The sequence below is a fragment of the Aquarana catesbeiana genome, linkage group LG05, assembly GCF_042186555.1.
Source record: "Aquarana catesbeiana isolate 2022-GZ linkage group LG05, ASM4218655v1, whole genome shotgun sequence".
NCBI lineage: Eukaryota > Metazoa > Chordata > Amphibia > Anura > Ranidae > Aquarana > Aquarana catesbeiana.
The window spans coordinates 645,745,403-645,764,882 of record NC_133328.1 but is presented as its reverse complement, the minus strand read 5'-3'; the positions used below and the strand labels follow the sequence as shown (position 1 = coordinate 645,764,882).

At 44.3% G+C, this 19,480-nt stretch overlaps 1 protein-coding gene across 1 annotated transcript in view; it reads right to left on the bottom strand.

The window, feature by feature from the left end:
* The window catches only part of LOC141145645 (unconventional myosin-Ig-like), a 238,484-nt gene that overhangs the window by 194,432 nt on the left and 24,572 nt on the right, over window positions 1-19,480 (bottom strand). The window contains exons 3-6 of the mRNA XM_073632482.1: window positions 13,111-13,204; window positions 6,455-6,620; window positions 3,278-3,331; window positions 1,402-1,491 (exon numbers count right to left, since the gene is read on the bottom strand). Of these exons, the coding sequence (XP_073488583.1) occupies window positions 1,402-1,491; window positions 3,278-3,331; window positions 6,455-6,620; window positions 13,111-13,204 (404 nt within the window). The remainder of the gene's footprint in view (window positions 1-1,401; window positions 1,492-3,277; window positions 3,332-6,454; window positions 6,621-13,110; window positions 13,205-19,480) is intronic.

The window sequence follows — 19,480 nt, the reverse complement described above, 5'->3', positions numbered from 1 at the left end:
GCAGGATTAGTTAATTACATTTTTTGTTATGATTATTATTAGTAGTAGTAGTAGTAGAAGTAGTAGTAGCATTAAGTAGAAGTAGTAGCATAAAGTAGTAGTAAAAGAAGTAGTAGTAGTAGTTGTAGTAGTAACATGAAGTAGAAATAGTAGCAGAAGCAGTAGTAGTAGTATCTGTTTATTATTCATAGTAGTAGTTGCACCTTTAGCATTTATGTAGTATTCATACATGTTTTATTATTCATAGAAGTAGTATTCATTTATTATTTGTAGTAGTATTCATGTAGTAGTAGTAATAGTAGTTGTAATCATTTATTATTCGTAGTAGTATACATTTTGTATTTAGTACCAGTGGTAGTATTAGTACTTAGTAATACTTTATTTATTATTATTATTATTATTATTATTATTATTATTATTATTATTAGCAGTAGTGGTAGAATTAGTATTTAATATTATTATTATTAGTTGTATTTATTAGTAGTAGCAGCAGCAGTAGTAGTTCTTGGATTTAATATTATTAGTTATAGTTTTTATTATTATTATTATTATTATTATTACTATTTGTATTTTTATTCTTATTGTTACTAGTATTAGCAGTAGTAGTAGTATTTTATACTAGTGGTAGTATTAGTATTTAATATTATTATTTGTATTTAGTATTAGTAGTAGTAGTAGTAGCAGTATTTAGTACCAGTGGTAGTATTTGTACTTAGTATTACTAGCAGTAGTGGTAGTATTAGTATTTAATATTGTTGTTATTATTTGTATTTATTATTACTCTTATTATTAGTAGTAGTAGTATTTAGTAGTGGTAGTATTACTTATTATTATCATCAGCAGCAGTAGTGATAGTATTTGTAATTATTATTAGTTATAGTTTGTATTATTATTATTATTACTGTTTGTATTTTTATTCCTATTATTAGTAGTATTAGCAGTGGTAGTAGTATTTTATACTAGTGGTAGTATTAGTATTTAATTTAATATTACGTGTATTTATTATTATTAGTAGAAGTAGTAGCAGTATTTAGTACTAGTGGTAGTGATATTACTTATTATTATTAGCAGCAGCGGTAGTAGTAGTTATAGTAGTAGAATTTATTATTATTAGTTTTTATCATTATTATTACTATTTGTGTTTTATTATTATTATTTTTAGTAGTAGTAGTAGTAGTAGTAGTAGTAGTATTATCATTAGTAGTAGTAGTAGTATTTAGTATTAGTGGTAGTTCTAGTACTTATTATTATTATTAGCAGTATTAGTATTTAATAATATTATTATTATTAGTTTTTTTTTACTATTATTATTATTATTATTATTATCATTATGGAACGCCCCTATGATGTCACAGTAGGCCATGCAGAGATCCGCCTGTTTCTGTACAGAGAATGACTTACATTGGGGCTCTCTCGGGTGAAGACGTACATTGCGGGGTCTCTGCCCAGACCGGAGGAGCTCAGTAAAGACTCTGGAGCCCCCAGTAGCAGCTGGAAGACAAAGACATGAGATCAGACCAGAAATGTACTTCACTACTGTCTATGTTGTAGATACAACCCCCTCCATACACCACCATCCATCTTATATATCTCAGATCACAATCTATAAATTCCACTAAATATCAGTAAATTCTGAATATCTGAGACAATCAGAGACTGCAGACATAATACAGGAGATGATCAGAGACTACAGACATAGTACAGGAGATGGTCAGAGACTGCAGACATAGTACAGGAGATGATCAGAGACTGCAGACATAATACAGGAGATGATCAGAGACTGCAGACATAATACAGGAGATGATCAGAGACTACAGACATAATACAGGAGATGATCAGAGACTGCAGACATAATACAGGAGATTGTCAGAGACTGCAGACATAGTACAGGAGATGGTCAGAGACTGCAGACATAGTACAGGAGATGATCAGAGACTGCAGACATAATACAGGAGATAGCCAGAGACTGCAGACATAGTACAGGAGATGATCAGAGACTGCAGACATAGTACAGGAGATGATCAGAGACTGCAGACATAGTACAGGAGATGGTCAGAGACTGCAGACATACTACAGGAGATGGTCAGAGACTGCAGACATACTACAGGAGATGATCAGAGACTGTAGACATAATACAGGAGATGATCAGAGACTGCAGACATAGTACAGGAGATGATCAGAGACTGTAGACATAATACAGGAGATGGTCAGAGACTGCAGACATAATACAGGAGAGGATCAGAGCCTGCAGACATAGTACAGGAGATGATCAGAGACTGCAGACATAGTACAGGAGATGGTCAGAGACTGCAGACATAATACAGGAGATGATTAGGGACTGCGGACATACTACAGGAGATGATCAGAGACTGCAGACATAATACAGGGGATGATCAGAGACTGCAGACATAGTACAGGAGATGATCAGAGACTGCAGACATAGTACAGGAGATGATCAGAGACTGCAGACATAGTACAGGAGATGATCAGAGACTGCAGACATACTACAGGAGATGATCAGAGACTGCAGACATAGTACAGGAGATGATCAGAGACTGCAGACATAGTACAGGAGATGATCAGAGACTGCAGACATAGTACAGGAGATGATCAGAGACTGCAGACATACTACAGGAGATGATCAGAGACTGCGAACATAGTACAGGAGATGATCAGAGACTGCAGACATAGTACAGGAGATGATCAGAGACTGCAGACATAGTACAGGAGATGATCAGAGACTGCAGACATAGTACAGGAGATGATCAGAGACTGCAGACATAGTACAGGAGATGATCAGAGACTGCAGACATACTACAGGAGATGATCAGAGACTGCGAACATAGTACAGGAGATGATCAGAGACTGCAGACATAGTACAGGAGATGATCAGAGACTGCAGACATAGTACAGGAGATGATCAGAGACTGCAGACATAGTACAGGAGATGATCAGAGACTGCAGACATAGTACAGGAGATGATCAGAGACTGCAGACATAATACAGGAGATGATCAGAGACTGCAGACATAGTACAGGAGATGATCAGAGACTGCAGACATAGTACAGGAGATGATCAGAGACTGCAGACATAGTACAGGAGATGATCAGAGACTGCAGACATAGTACAGGAGATGATCAGAGACTGCAGACATAATACAGGAGATGATCAGAGACTGCAGACATAGTACAGGAGATGATCAGAGACTGCAGACATAGTACAGGAGATGATCAGAGACTGCAGACATAGTACAGGAGATGATCAGAGAATCTCTTACCTGGTAGAATGAATGGAAGTTTCTCTCTCCCGGCTGCTGCTTGAGGACCCGAGACTGGAATGACAGAAGAATTATGAGATGTTGATGCGGCCATCAATGTGCGATGGGGCCGCTCCACCCACCCACACCGACCTGGCGATCGATTACATTCGGTGCAGTGTTTCTAAACACTGATGAATATTCACAATATATTATGGCCACTAGACGGCGCTAACGAGCGCACTTATTTTCTATAACACTCAGCACCACCTAGTGGACATAATATACTGGACTTGTGAAATGAGTATATCAGACTCTTTCATTTCAGCAAAAATCCCCCCTATAATGAGAGGTGCATTTATTGTATTTCCCTGTAAAACCCTCCCTTGTATAGACATCTAGCATCTTGGATGTGATGTCAGCAGCCCCCACTTACGTGACACTCTGTATTATACCCCTTTACCCCCACCCCCCCCCTTCCTGCTACATGAAAGGTTATGTAAGGAGAAGAGGGAAAGGGCAGGGGAGCTGGGCCAGCACAGACAGCAATTAGACACTCTCAGTAGAGGAGAAGGAAAAGGCAGAGGAGCTGGGTCAGCACAGACAGTAATTAAACACTCCCAGAAGAGGAGAAGGTAAGGGCAGAGGAGCTGGGCCAGCACAGACTGTAATTGGACACTTCCAGAAGAAGGCAAGGAAAGGGAAGAGGAGCTGGGCCAGCACAGACAGTAATTGGACACTTCCAGAAGAGGAGAAGGAAAGGCAGAGGAGCTGAGACAGCACAGACAGTAATTTGACACTCCCAGAAAAGGAGAAAGCAAGGCCAGAGGAGCTGGGCCAGCGCAGACAACAATAATTGTACACTTCCAGAAGAGTATAAGGAAAGGGCAGAGGAGCTGGGCCAGCACAGACAACAATAATTGAACACTCCTAGAAGAGGAGAAGGAAAGGGCAGAGGAGCTGGGCCAGCACAGACAGCAATTAGACAATCTCAGTAGAGGAGAAGGAAAGGACAGAGGAGCTGGATCAGCACAAGCAGTAATTAAAAACTATTAGAAGAAGTGAAGGAAAGGGCAGAGGAGCTGGTCCAGCACAGACTGTAATTGGACACTCCCAGAAGAGGAGAAGGAAAGGGCAGAGGAGCTGGGCCAGCACAGATTGTAATTGGACACTCCCAGAAGAGGGGAAGGAAAGGGCAGAGGAGCTGGGCCAGCACAGACAGTAATTGGACACTCCCAGAAGAGTAGAAGGAAAGGGCAGAGGAGCTGGGCCAGCACAGACAGCAATTAGACAATCTCAGTAGAGGAGAAGGAAAGGGCAGAGGAGCTGGGCCAGCACAGACAGCAATTAGACAATCTCAGTAGAGGAGAAGGAAAGGGCAGAGGAGCTGGGCCAGCACAGACAGCAATTAGACAATCTCAGTAGAGGAGAAGGAAAGGGAAGAGGAGCTGGTCCAGCACAGACTATAATTGGGCACTCTCAGAAGAGGAGAAGGAAAGGGAAGAGGAGCTGGGCCAGCACAGACAATAACTGGACACTCCCAGAAGAGGAGAAGACATGGGCAGAGGAGCTGGGTCAGCACAGACAGTAATTGAACACTTCCAGAAGAGGGGAAGAAAAGGGCAGAGGAGCTGGGCCAGCACAGACAATAATTGGATACTCCCAGAACAGAAGAGGGCTATGGCGTGCGAGGAGAAAAGGGGGTTGCGCCAGGAAATCAAGTTTTTACTAAGTGGAGAAAAAAAATAATTTATAGAGAAAAAAAAAAAACACTGCAAAAAGAATTTAAAATATTTTATAATAACTTATTTTAATAAGTAAATAATTATTAAGAATCGATATGATCAGTTTATAAAGTAAATGTTATAAATTGACTTTTACCTGCAAGGGTTTTTTTTTTAAAAGTCTTTACAAAAAATTGATATTTTTTAACAGTAAATAGTTTTGCTACAATGTAATCATTAATTCTTCATTCATTTCACCATGTAAACAAAATATTGCTTCTAAAAAACTGGACTCCCTTGATCTTCTGACATAGACACGTGACTGTGGCACTCAGGTGGGTTTGTTAATAAAGTTGTGCATTTCAAAGATGATCACATGGCTTTGTTTACAAAACCCCATCACTGACGGGTGTGACTGCGGCTCCATTCACAAACGCACATTACATGCGCTATTAAGGTGACCTGACACATCGCTTCCCCAAATACCGCACGCGATGCTGAAAATGTCAACTCACTGGGGACATTTTTTTGGGGGGGTGGGGGGAGGGGGGTTGAATAAAGGACTTGTCAAAACCTTGCTGTGTGTTTTTTTTTTACTTTGCAATTTTTTTTCGGTGAATGAGTAGGGTATTATGTACGTCATACTCATTCCCATGGTGGGGGGAGGGGTGGGATCTGTGGGCCCCCTATTTCGATAAGCCCCTCAACCACTGCCTAGGGTAGTGGGGAAAAGGCCCTCGTCCCCATCAACATGCAGACAAGGTTCTTTGGGGGAGGGGGGTCCTTCCCCAAAGCACCCCTAATGTTGAGGGCATGTGGCCTGGTATGGTTCCGGAGGGGTGGCACTGATCACCCCCCCCACACACACTTTCCTGAATGCTCAGATAAGGGTCTGGTATGGATTTTAGTGGGAATTCTATGCTATTTTTTAGGGGCGTGGGGTTCCCCTTAAAATCCATACCAGACCCGAAGAGGTTGATAAGGACTAGGTTTGGGGGGGGGGACCCCATGCTGTTTTTTTTTTTTAATGCTGGCAATTCTTTCATTTATATTCTGCTGCCAGCAGGGGAACCCGTCCCGCTGACAGCAGATGGGTCACGGTTGTCAAGGACGCGACGGCCGCCCGCTCCTTAACAACAATGTTATTTACTGGTTGCTTTTACTACTAAAATACCTCATCACTTCATAAAATGTTCATTCTAGATGTCGAAAGAGTGAAACTAGAAAAGGAATGTCAACACAGCCACGTGATCCCCGATTTCAATGCCAAAATCCTGGTCACATGACTTTGTTAGAAAATGCAGCAATTTTGTTTTCACGCAAAATTAAACAGCAAGAAATCTGAAGCCAAATTAAATGAAACTTTAACAAGGTGAAATTGGTCATTTCAACGTGAAATGAAGTTCAGAAAAAGCCCTAGAGGGGGCGTGCTTGGCATGGGAGGTAGAGTATTCCTCTGTACGGTTTGGCTCACCTTTTCCAGCAGGTAGTTGTTGATGTGTCCTCCGGTTGGGTCACCCTTAAAGTCAAAGTTGATGTCCATGTATTTGCCGAATCGACTGGAATTGTCGTTCCGGTTGGTTTTGGCGTTTCCGAAAGCTTCGAGGACGCAGTTGGATTTCAAGAGAACGTTCTTCACCCTGGAGAGGAAGATGATATGGTGAAGGGTGGTACAAGGCAGGCTTCTTCTATCTGGATCTGAACTGGTGAAGATAAGCAATGATGGAAGTCCTTGAGGTGCTCGGAGGTCTGAACCTCCTAGGAGTGTTCCGCTTAAAGTGAACCACCTGTACTTCACCCATAACGGGCAATGCCTTGGTGGCAGGGAGTGCCGTGAGTTGCCTTGGCTAATTTGGTGGGGGAAGCAATTTTAGTCAACAAAATTTTACAACACAACTTTGCTCTTTCCCATAAGATGTCAGATTTCAGCATCTAACAGGGTCTGAAGGTGGCTACAGACATCAGGATCAGAGCTCAATTTGTCCAGCCCAAGCCACTACAGTTCTGTGTCTATGAGCTCCTCTAGACTCGTGTTGGTATAAGTTGGGGGTGTATTTCTAAAACAATTGCAGAGCTATTCATCCATTGAAACTGCGCTACATTCGTTCCGCGCGAATGAGGGCAAAAAAATCAAATGTTTTTAGCCTATTTTCTCTCCAGGTCAAATGTTCTTCTCAAAATGAATCAGGAAATACCACATTATGGCCACAAGATGGAGATGACAATCCTAGTAAATAAGTATTTATTTCCTGTGCTCATCAGCTCCATCTAGTGTTCATCATGCGGTGTTTTCACTCTATGAAGAAAATTTGACCTGGAGAGAAAATAACCAAAAAAGGTTACATTTTTGCCCCCATCTTTAAGGAGTGTATTTATAAAAAAAAATGTACAGAGCTAATTGTCCTGTGAAACTGGGCTAAATCAAATGTTTTATGTTTTATTTTTTTCTTCAGGGAGATAAATATGTATATAAAAAAATAATAATATCATTATAGATGTATTTATATCTAATATACAGTTGTGCTCATAAGTTTACATACCCTGGCAGAATTTATGATTTCTTTTCCGTTTTTCAGAGAATATGAATGATAAGACACAAACTTTTCTTTCACTCATGGTTAGTGTTTGGGTGAAGCCATTTATTATCAATCAACTGTGTTTACTCTTTTTATATCATACTGACAACAGAAACTACCCAAATGGCCCTGATCAAAAGTTTACATACCCCAATTCTTATTGTATTGCCCCCTTTAGCATCAATGACAGCTTGAAGTCTTTTGTGGTATTTATGGATGAGGCTCTTTATCTTCTCAGATGGTAAAGCTGCCCATTCCTCTTGGTAAAAAGCCTCCAGTTCCTGGAAATTCTTGGGCTGTCTTCCATGAACGGCATGTTTGAGATCTCCCCAGAGTGGCTCAATGATATTAAGGTCAGGAGACTGAGATGGCCACTCCAGAACCTTCACTTTATTCTGCTGTTGTCAATGACAGGTGGACTTGGCCTTGTGTTTTTGGATCATTGTCATGTTGGAATGTCCAAGTACGTCCCATGCGCAGCTTCCTGGCTGATGAATGCAAATGTTCCTCCAGTATTTTTTGATAACATACTGCATTCATCTTGCCAACAATTTTCATCAAATTTCCTGTGTCTTTGTAGCTCACACATCCCCAAAACATCAGCGATCCACCTCCGTGTTTCACAGTAGGGATGGTGGACCTTTCATCATAGGCCTTGCTGACTCCTTTCCAAATGTAGTGTTTATGGTTCAGGACAAAAAGCTCAATTTTGGTCTCATCACTCCAAATGACTTTGTGGCAGAAGGTTTGAGGCTTGTCTCTGTGCTGTTTGGCGTATTGTAAGCGGGATACTTTGTGGCATTTGCGTAGTAATGGCTTTCTTCTGGAGACTCGACCATGCAGCCCATCTTTCTTCAAGTGCCTCCTTATTGTGCATCTTGAAACAGCCACACCACATGTTTTCAGAGAGTCCTGTATTTCACCTGAAGTTATTTGTGGGGTTTTCTTTGCATTCCGAACAATTTTCCTGGCAGTTGTGGCTGAAATTTTAGTTGGTCTACCTGACCGTGGTTTGGTTTCAACAGAACCCCTCATTTTCCACTTCTTGATTACAGTTTTGAACACTGCTGATTGGCATTCTCAATTCTCTGGATATCTTTTTATATCCCTTTCCTGTTTTATACAGTTCAACTACCTTTTCCCGCAGATCCTTTGACAATTTTTTTTGCTTTCCCCATGACTCAGAATCCAGAAACGTCAGTGCAGCACTGGATGGAAGATGCAGATGTAGCGCCCTGGGCTTTAGTCAGGGAGCTCCTCACCAAATTCCTTGCCAGGAAAAGCTACTGTAGTTAATTACTAGGGATCCATTGACTTCTCCCTAAGTTTGACCTGGTTGTATTTTCCTCTTCTACCACCAGGTGGCCGGGCACTTGGAGGTATTAGAAGGACAACGTAAGGTCAGGTTACGAGTATATGGGGTATCTCAGCCAATGGGCAGGGATTTTGTTGAATCCCTTGGCCTGCTGGGAGAGCCTATATATTCGGGTGAGGTCAGGTAATCCAGGTTCTTGTGTGCCACTCAGACCGCCATCTGGGTGGACGTGTGTCATATGCCCCAGGCTGCTAGGCCGGAGATTGGGTCTATCCGGAGGGCATCAGGCTGACAGGATGTGTGAGGGCCTATCCAGAAGTAAGAGAGCAGCGCAGGTTTGGGACTGCAACTTGCAGTCCAACCAAAAGTGACGGTTCTGCAGTTGTGGTCAGAGGTAGAGGGGAAGCTGTCGCCACAAAGGGGCCAATCGCCTCTACCGGGGACCACAGTAAGTAACTGAAGCAAGTACCGGAGCAGTATTCTCACCGAACGGGCACGGTGGAGAATCGGGGGAAACTTCAGGCGGAGATCAAGTCAGGGACCCAACCAGCGGAGGTGACGCTTGCAGAGCAGCCTTGTGTGTCAAGCCAGGGACCGAGCCAGTCAGCAGGGGTGATGCTTGAAGGTATCCGAAGTTCCAAGCTAGGGACCCAGCAGGGAAGCGTGGGTGACGCTTGCGGGAGATACCGCCACAGAAGCCTTGAGGAGCTCACAGGATTCAGAGTTAGTGAATCAGAGGGTCCAGTGAGAGACTAGGAGCTCAAGGGGCTGAAGAACTACAAGGAGAAGTTGTGGTGGAGCTGAGAGAACTGTTACTTTGAGTTAGGAACTGTTTAAGTACTGTTACCATGGAAGACAACAATCCTGCACGTGCAGATGTGGCGACTTGCTGCGGGGCCTTTCCCTGCACGGCTGTCCTCCTATTGAAGTCTCGGAGTCTGCCATTTGAAATTGCAACTACTTAAGGGTGTCCTGGCCCTAATCCTCTTTCCCCTACAAAATATAAAAAGGACCGTCAAAGAAATAAAACCTCTTTACATCCAAGAAGTGTCTGGAGCCCAATGACTTTTACCACCTTTGCACCCACTATGCCTCACAACCCACCACTTAACCACTTAAGCCCCGGACCCTTTGGCTGCCCAAAGACCGGAGCACTTTTTTGCGATTCGGCACTGCGTCGCTTTAAATGACAATTGCGCGGTCTTGCGACGTGGCTCCCAAACAAAATTGACGTCCTTTTTCCCCCACAAATAGAGCTTTCTTTTGGTGGTATTTGATCACCTCTGCGGTAAACGAAAATATAGCAACAATTTTGAAAAAAAAAAAACGCATTATTTTTTACTTTTTGCTATAACAAATATCCCCAAAAAAATATATAAAAAAACATTTTTTTTCCCTCAGTTTAGGCCGATACGTATTCTTTTACATATTTTTGGTAAAAAAAATCGCAACTTTGCGCAAAAGTTATAAAATAGGGGATAGATTTATGGCATTTTTATTATTAATTTTTTTTTTTACTAGTAATGGCGGTGATCTGCGATTTTTATCATGACTGCGACATTATGGCGGACACATCGGACACTTTTGGTGCGATTTTGGGACCATTTACATTTATACAGCGATCAGCGATGCAGTTAAAAATACATTGATTACTGTGTAAATGTGACTGGCAGTGAAGGGTGTGTCCTAGGGAGTGATTCTAACTGTGGGGGGGGGCTACGTGTGACACGACACTGATCACCGCTCCCGATTACAGGGAGTAAGGATGAGCTCCGGCGTGTTCGCATGGCGCACGTGCCGAGCCCGCCAGGAAGTCGGCACGGCGCAGCGCTAATCACAGGCAGGGAGACATTTCCCAATCTCTGCAGCCGCACATCGGGAAATGTCTCACTGCTTGTGATTAGCGCTGCGCCGTGCCGACTTCCTGGCGGGCTCGGCACGTGCGCCATGCGAACACGCCGGAGCTCATCCCTAACAGGGAGCGCTGATCAGTGTCCTGTCACTAGGCAAAACAGGGAAATGCTTGTTTACATTAGCATCACCCCGTTCTTCTTCTCCGTGAGACGATTGCGGGTATCCCCGCGTATATCGAGTCCGTGGGACCCACGATCACACTCACGGAGGTTGCGGCGGGTGCGCGCGCGCGCCTGCAAACCGCTTCTTAAAGGGCAACGTACAGGTACGTTAATCTGCCTGTACGTGCCCTTCTGCCGACGTATATCGGCGTGAGCCGGTCGGTAGGCGGTTAAAGAAGGATGTCAGTTATTTTTGGCCTTTGATGGTTCCCATTATACTGGAAGAGGTCAGAGATTCTACTACACAAGGGTCTGTCAGGAGTCCAAAAACTCATCGAACTTTTATACACACACACTAATTACAAGCAAACAGATCACAGGTGAGGATGGTTACCTTTAATAGCCATTCAAACCCCTTTTGTCAACTTGTGTGCATGTTATCAGGGCCATTTGGGTAGTTTCTGTTTTCATTATGATATAAAAAAAAGAGTAAACACAGTTGATTGATAATAAATGGCTTCAGTCAAACGCCAACCATGAGTGAAAGAAAAGTTTTTGTGTTATCATTCATATTCTCTGAAAAATGGCCAAGAAATCATAAATTCTGCCAGGGTATGTAAACTTATGAGCACAACTGTGTATATGTATATATATATATATATATATATATATATATATATATATATATATATATATATATATATATATATTTAACTTATTGTATTATTTTTGTTTTGTTTTTTATTACGTTTTATATATAGTACAGATATAGAGAAACATTTTAAAAGTCAAAACTTCAGACGATTAAAGTAAATCTGATAAAGTTTTGAAGTAAAGGCTGTAGTGTGGAGGTGTAAAAAAAGGAAAAATATTGGTCCACCAAATAGTGCACATGATGACGAGGCATGTAAGTAATAAAAATAAGTTGTGTGGTTACCCTCTGTGAGGATGGGGGCTGTACAAATTACTCAACAATTAGGGACGGCTCTGACTGTCCCATCTGAGTCATTACTTTGCAGCTGGCTGAAGTCACCAATGATAGTCTGTGTTTTGTTTCAGTATCATATATGGTAGTCATTTCCTAAGACGTATATCATACTTGTAAAAAAACAATTTCTCTTCTTTCATTTCTCTCTGAAGAGTTTGGGACTTTTCTGACTTGACAATAAATTATTATTGGTTGGCCTCCCTGGACAGTAGGTTCCTACTGCCACTTAGGAAGATTAGTCCCTAAGCTATGACCAAGACCTATCTACCTTGACATGACGGACAAGATCTACTGTATCTACCTTGACATGATGGCCAAGATCTATCTGCCTTGACATGATGGCCAAGATCTATCTGCCTTGACGTGATGGCCAAGATCTATCTACCTTGACATGATGGTCAAGACCTATCTACCTTGACAAGATCACCAAGATCTATCTACCTTTACATGATGGCCCAAAATGTATCTACCTTCACATGATGGCCAAGATCTATCTGCCTTGACATGATGGCCAAGATCTATCTGCCTTGACGTGATGGCCAAGATCTATCTACCTTGACATGATGGCCAAGATCTATCTACCTTGACATGATGGTCAAGACCTATCTACCTTGACAAGATCACCAAGATCTATCTACCTTTACATGATGGCCAAAATGTATCTACCTTGACGTGATGGCCAAGACCTATCTACCTTGACATGATCACCAAGATTTATCTACCTTTACATGATGGCCCAAAATGTATCTACCTTCACATGATGGCCAAGATCTTTCTGCCTTGACATGATGGCCAAGATCTATCTACCTTGGCACGATGGCCAAGATCTATCTGCCTTGACAGAATGGCCAAGATCTATTTACCTTACATGATGGCCAAGACCTACTGTACAGTGTATCTATGAATGACATCTCAACAGCTGGGTTATTTTAGGGCAGTCTCTCCTCTACTTCCTCGCCAGTCTTTAGTAAAGGGAAAGATTGATAGCTGGATCTGTCACATGTCTGCCATTCACCAAAATATAATATGATGGTCCTAATTCAAGTTTTTCCTTCTTAGGTGGGTGGCAGATGTAAAGGAAAGTGAATTCTCTGTCTAGTACTGCATAACTCTATTCTGGAGAACCTCTTGAAATCACAAAACCCTGTTATGAAAAACTTCAAAAATTTGCCCAGGCTTCCCAGGAGTAAGTGAGCGCTGACAACCCACCATGTTTTCCAGTGACCGCAAACGTACCTTTCCACCTCCTCTCTCTGGGTGGGGTTGGTGATGGCAGCAATGTATTGCATGATGTATTTGCTGGCCTCTGTCTTCCCAGCTCCACTCTCTCCTGCAGGGAAAAGAACACACAAGGGGTCAGCTTCTGTTAAGGGAAAAACTGTGTTTAGCTGTTTGAGGCTAAAAGTGGTGCTAATCAGCTATTGGCGCCAGGGCCGGGACAAGGGACGGGCAGGAGGGGAAGCTGACCCAGGCGCTGCAGTGTGGGGGGTGTGTGTGTGTGTGTGTGTGTGTGTGTGACATTCTTTCACCCTCATTCACGCTCCAGATCCGTGACCGACAATCAGTGGCCTGCAGCTTCATGTCTGAACACACCATTCAAGCACAACTATCTTGTAGCTGGTAGAAAGTAAGTGACTGACCACCCATGTGCAGCGCACACTCCATGCAAGCCACAAGCAGCCGAAATAAGGGTCAGATAATGGGCACAGGGGAAGGGGGTGCAGTTCTGCATCCTTGCCCTAGGCACTGGATGAACCTTTTCTGTGTAGCCAAGCTCTGGCTATATCGCTTTTGCCATCATGGGACACTCTTGAAGATCGGATTGAGTTTATTTTCTCTAGTGCCCAGCATGGGGACTATTGCCTCACTTCCTGACTGCAGAGGGAGAGAGTCCCTGAAAGCAGGGTATTGTGGGACATGTAGTCTGGAAAGCCAGGATTCCAATGGATCTAATGCTGTGGCAAACTACAAGTTTCAGCTGGCTGGAGAGAGAAAGAATTCTGGGTGAGAAGATAAATAGAACGGTCCGGGGAGGGGCTCGCTCTCTTGGGACACGTGACCTACAGCTGCAGGAGCGAGAGGCTAGGCTTTCCTGGTCGGTGTGAGTGGGCGCCAAGGTCTGGATGGCGTAGAGGGCCTTTCTGTGAGTGAGCCTTATCTCTGGAGAGGGATCCTCCCATCGTCAGATTGGCTATTTGGGGACACTTTCACCTACTCCTACGCAGATGCCGCTGTTACCGGGGTCGTCAGGTGGCCAGTCAGGCATCTTTCATCTGATTGCAGGTTCCCCAGGAGCCCGTTATGGACATCCTTTCTCCATGAGCCTTGGTACCTCTAGGATTGGCGAGTGGGCAGCAGCCCACAATTAGCAGTACATTCAGAGACACTGCATAAAGACACGCTTACCTACCCCCTTCCTACATCGAAAGGCCTTTCACTGAGAAACACCTTGTCTGTTCTATTCACTTTTGCTGGTCGCCATTGCACAGCAACATCTTGGACCCCTTCATAGCTAGCTAAAGAAGTCAGAGACTTCAAGGACTCCTCCACCCAGAGGAATCAGCTTACAGCACCTGTGGCATCAGGGCTTAGAGGGAGCTGACTGACAAAAAGTCTTCTCTTCTCCCTCTTGTACCTGGGGTCATAGGTTTTCTTAGGGCCTGGTTCTCTCCTTAATTCTGTTTAATGCTAAAGTTTGTAATTTGAGGAAAACTAACATTTTACATTCTTCTTTCTCTTGTTAACTTAAGAATATCTAGTAAAATACCCATTTGCGATCTCTATTGTTTCTCTGGTGTCTTTTGCAATTGTACTCTCTTTTTTTTTAATTACAGTATGTCAGAACCCAGGTGTCCGGTGGCTTGCAAGGTCAGGGCAACCTTTGGGGGACAGTGGTTCACCAGCGGCCCCTACAGGGGTGGGCCTAAATCTGGTGCTGATTGGCCCTGATTTATATAGCTTAAAAAAGCACTTGCGGGGGACCTGAACTCAAAAAGTGAAGGTTTGTTCTCTTAAAAGGAACATCTAGAAAGGTTAATTGTGCCTAAGTAGTTCACTTCAAAATCGACCTTTTGTCTCGAATTCTTTCTGTGAACTTCCTGTACCTAGGCACTCCTGTTCTGTAGTATCACAGCTGTCTATCTGCAGTGTGGGGTCATCTAAGGCTCTGCTGCCTCTGACTGCTAGTTTCACCAGATTTGGATTGAGATTTGATGATGTCACTACTGTACTGCTCACTGTTCTCTCTGCTAGAGAGGAAGCTGGAGAGCAAGATCTATCTACCTTGACATAAAAGCCAAGACCTATCTACAGTATCTCACAAAAGTGAGTACACTCCTCACATTTGTGTAAATCTTTTCTTCTATCTTTTCATGTGACAACACTGAAGAAATGACACTTGTCTACAATGTAAAGTAGTGAGTGTACAGCTTGTATAACAGTGTAAATTTGCTGTCCCCTCAAAATAACTCAACACAGCCATTAATGTCTAAACCGCTGGCAACAAAAAGTGAGTACACCCCTAAGTGAAAATGTCCAAATTGGGCCCAAAGTGTCAATATTTTGTGTGGCCACCATTATTTTCCAGCACTGCCTTAACCCTCTTGGGCATGGAGGTCACCAGAGCTTCACAGGTTGTCACTGGAGTCCTCTTCCACTCCTTCATGAAGACATCACGGAGCTGGTGGATGTTAGAGACCTTGCACTCCTCCACCTTCCGTTTAAGGATGTCCCACAGATGATCAATAGGGTTTAGGTCTGGAGACATGCTTGGACAGTCCATCACCTTTACCCTCAGCTTCTTTAGCAAGGCAGTGGTCATCTTGGAGGTGTGTTTGGGGTGGTTATCATGTTGGAATACTGCCCTGCAGCCCAGTCTCTGAAGGGAGGGGATCATGCTCTGCTTCAGTATGTCACAGTCAGGGCCGTCTTTAGCGCAGGGCAAACGGGGCACTTGACCTGGGCCCAATCTTTGTTGGGGGGCCTGCGCTACCCGTGAATTAGGGCCCCGATGATGGCTTTGCAGAGTGCACAGAGGATACGGGAGGCTGTATTCCCGAGCTAGCCAGTGGAGAGGGGCGGGGCCAGAAGCTCCACTGATGTTCTGACCCCACCCCCCGTGCAGCCTGTATGCTTGGAAGTGATCAGAGTGGGAGCGTCAGTGGAGCTCCCAGCCCCGCCCCCTCTATACTGGCTGGGGAATACAGAGGTCCAGGGGGCCGGGAGCTCCACTGATGCTCCCACTCCGATCACTGGCTCTCTCTGTTCCCAGCATACAGGCTGCACGGGGGCGGGGACAGAGCATCAGTGGAGCTCACGGCCCCGCCCCCTCTCAGCTGGCTAGCGCGGAAATACAGCCTCCCGTGTCCTCTGTGCACTCTGCAAAGCCGTCATCGGGGCCCCAATTTACGGGTGACGCGGGCCCCCCCATGTGCATTGTGGGCGCATGGGCGCCGCCCCCCCCCGATGCCTCGGCCTCCCTCCCTATTTATGTGCCTGGCCCCTTTCAGGATGCCGGACACATGAAATACTATGGCGGGGATAGGCGGGGGGTGTATTTTGAAGCATGTGATTAGAGCTAGAGGCTCTAATAGGCTTCAAAATAGGGTGGGCTCAGGGCGCAGAGCACTGGGGGTTCAGTATTTTTTAGGTATTTTTGCACCCCCCCCCAAAAATTGTGAGCACCAGCTGCCACTGGCTGTATGGTCTTGGCCACCGTGCTGCAGCTCAGTTTCAGGGTCTTGGCAATCTTCTTATAGCCTAGGCCATCTTTATGTAGAGCAACAATTCTTTTTTTCAGATCCCCAGAGAGTTCTTTGCCATGAGGTGCCATGTTGAATTTCCAGAGACCAGTTTGAGAGAGTGAGAGCGATAACACCAAATTTAGCACACCTGCTCCCCATTCACACCTGAGACCTTGTAACACTAATGAGTCACATGACACCGGGGAGGGAAAATGGCTAATTAGGCCCAATTTGGACATTTTCACTTAGGGGTGTACTCACTTTTGTTGCCGGCGGTTTAGGCATTATTGGCTGTGTGTTCAGTTATTTTGAGGGGACAGCAAATTTACACTGTTATACAAGCTGTACACTCACTACTTTACATTGTAGCAAAGTGTCATTTCTTCAGTAATGTCACATGAAAAGATAGAATAAAATATTTACAAAAATGTGACTGAGGGGTGTACTCACTTTTGTGAGATACTGTACCTTGATATGATGGCCAAGATCTATCTGCCTTGACATGATGGCCAAGATCTATCTGCCTTGACATGATGACCAAGACCTATCTACTTTGATGTGATGGCCAAGATCTATCTGCTTTGACATAATAGCCAAGGCCTATCTACCTTGATGTGATGGCCAAGGCCTATTTGCCTTGACAAGATTGACAAGGTCTATCTGCCTTGACAAGATAGCCAAGATCTATCGGCCTTGACATGATGGCCAAGACTTACCTACCTTGATGTTATGGCCAAGATCTATCTGCCTTGACAAGATGGCAGAAACCTATCTACCTTGATGTGATGGCCAAGATTTAACTACCTTGACATGATGGCCAAGATCTATCTGCCTTGACACGATGGCCAAGATCTATCTGCCTTGACATGATAGCCAAAACTTATCTACCTTAATGTGATGGCCAAGATTTAACTACCTTGACATGATGGCCAAGACCTATCTGCCTTGACACAATGGCCAAGATCTATCTGCCTTGACACGATGGCCAAGATCTATCTGCCTTGACACGATGGCCAAGATCTATCTGCCTTGACATGATGGCCAAGATCTATCTGCCTTGACACGATGGCCAAGATCTATCTGCCTTGACACGATAGCCAAAACTTATCTACCTTGATGTGATGGCCAAGATCTATCTATCTTGATGTGATGGCCAAGGCATTTCTGCCAGACTGCTGGTTTGAAGGTAAACAGTGGGAACCTTGAGTGGAGAGTGTGAACAAGTTTTGCTTTTGAATGCTGGTGTTTGCTGTGTATCTAGGTTCTTTTTAGGGCTTTTCCTTGTAGCTTTTTAACACCTTTTTCTGTCACTTTTTAAATAGCCTTTTTTTTTTTTTGCTTCCTTCAGCCTACTAATTAAGGGAAATTGTTAATTGGTCATAGGTGCTTGAGGCCTATATAACTTTCTGTAGAACTCGTTGTGAGCCTGTTCATCTTTGAGCTTGCTGGAACTCTGTCCAAGTGGAACTGGACTAAGTGGTGAGTTAAAAACCAAAGTCAGCGGAACTAGACTAAGTGGTGAGTTAAAAACCGGAGTTGAAAACAAGAGGTTATAACAGGGGTCAAGTACCTGCGTAGGGTGAGTGTGTACCTATGTATTGTAAGTACATGAGTGCTGCGAGTGCACGTGGGCTGTATTGAGTATTAGTGTCAGGTAGTACCTGTGTATTTTGAGTACCTGAGTAGTACGCGTGGATCGTTAATAGTACACGTGGGTCTGCGAGTGCACGTGGGTCTGCGAGTGCACGTTGGTCTGCGAGTTGAGTACCTGTGTATTGTCTTGTTGAGTACCTGTGTATTGTCTTGTTGAGTATTAGTGTCAGGAAGCTAGTTGTTAGGTAATTTGGACAGGGTATAAGCCCCAATCCTCATTAAATTAGTAGGTACGATGACCAGCGGGTGTGGAGATGCGACTCGTTGTACATCTTGCGGCATGTATGCGTTCCTTGATCATCCGATCGAGGGTGAATACTGCTGTGTAAAATGTAAGCACATTGTTTCCCAGGAAGCCCAGGTTCTTAATCTGGGGAAGTAACTGTCATCACTGAGATGACCCTCCATACTAAAGGAGATCCAGGAACGTACATGGCAGGTGCCGGCAGGGGCCAGCACAGAGAAGGGTGGAGACAAAGAGATGCAGGCACTAGCAAAGAGTAGATGGGTGACAGTCAGAAAGAGTAGAGGGGAAAGTGCCGGGGAGGCCGATCCAGGGTTGGAGCATCCCAATAAGTACTCCCCGTTGAGTGACATTGGTGAAACCAGTCAGGGACCAGCACTGCTGGAGCTGAGGGACTCTCCTAGCTGCCAGGGGAAGAACTTCTCCTATGAGAGTGGGGGGGCAGCAAAGAGAAAGGAAAGACAGATTCTGGTGGTAGGGGACTCAATTCTTAGAAGGACAGAGAGTCCAATCTGTAACAAAGACCTGAAGCGCCGAACTGTTTGTTGTCTACCGGGCGCTCGGGTTCGGCACATCACGGATCTTGTGGACAGATTACTGGGAGGGGCTGGGGAAGACCCGGCTGTCATGATGCACATTGGCACCAATGACAAAATCAGAGGCAGATGGAGTGTCCTAAAGAAGGATTTAGGGACTTAGGAGCTAAATTGAGGAAAAGGACCTCCAAGTGTTCTCAGGAATACTACCGGTACATCGAGCCACACCAGAAAGGCAGAGGGAGATTAGGGAAGTAAACAAGTGGCTGAAGAGCTGGTGTAGTAAGGAGGGGTTTGGGTTCCTGGAGGACTGGGCCGACTTCTCAGTTAATAACCTGTACTATAGAAGGGACGGACTGCACCTAAATGAGGAGGGTGCAGATCAGCTGGGAGTAAATATGGCCAAAAAGTTAGAGGGGTTTTTAAACTAG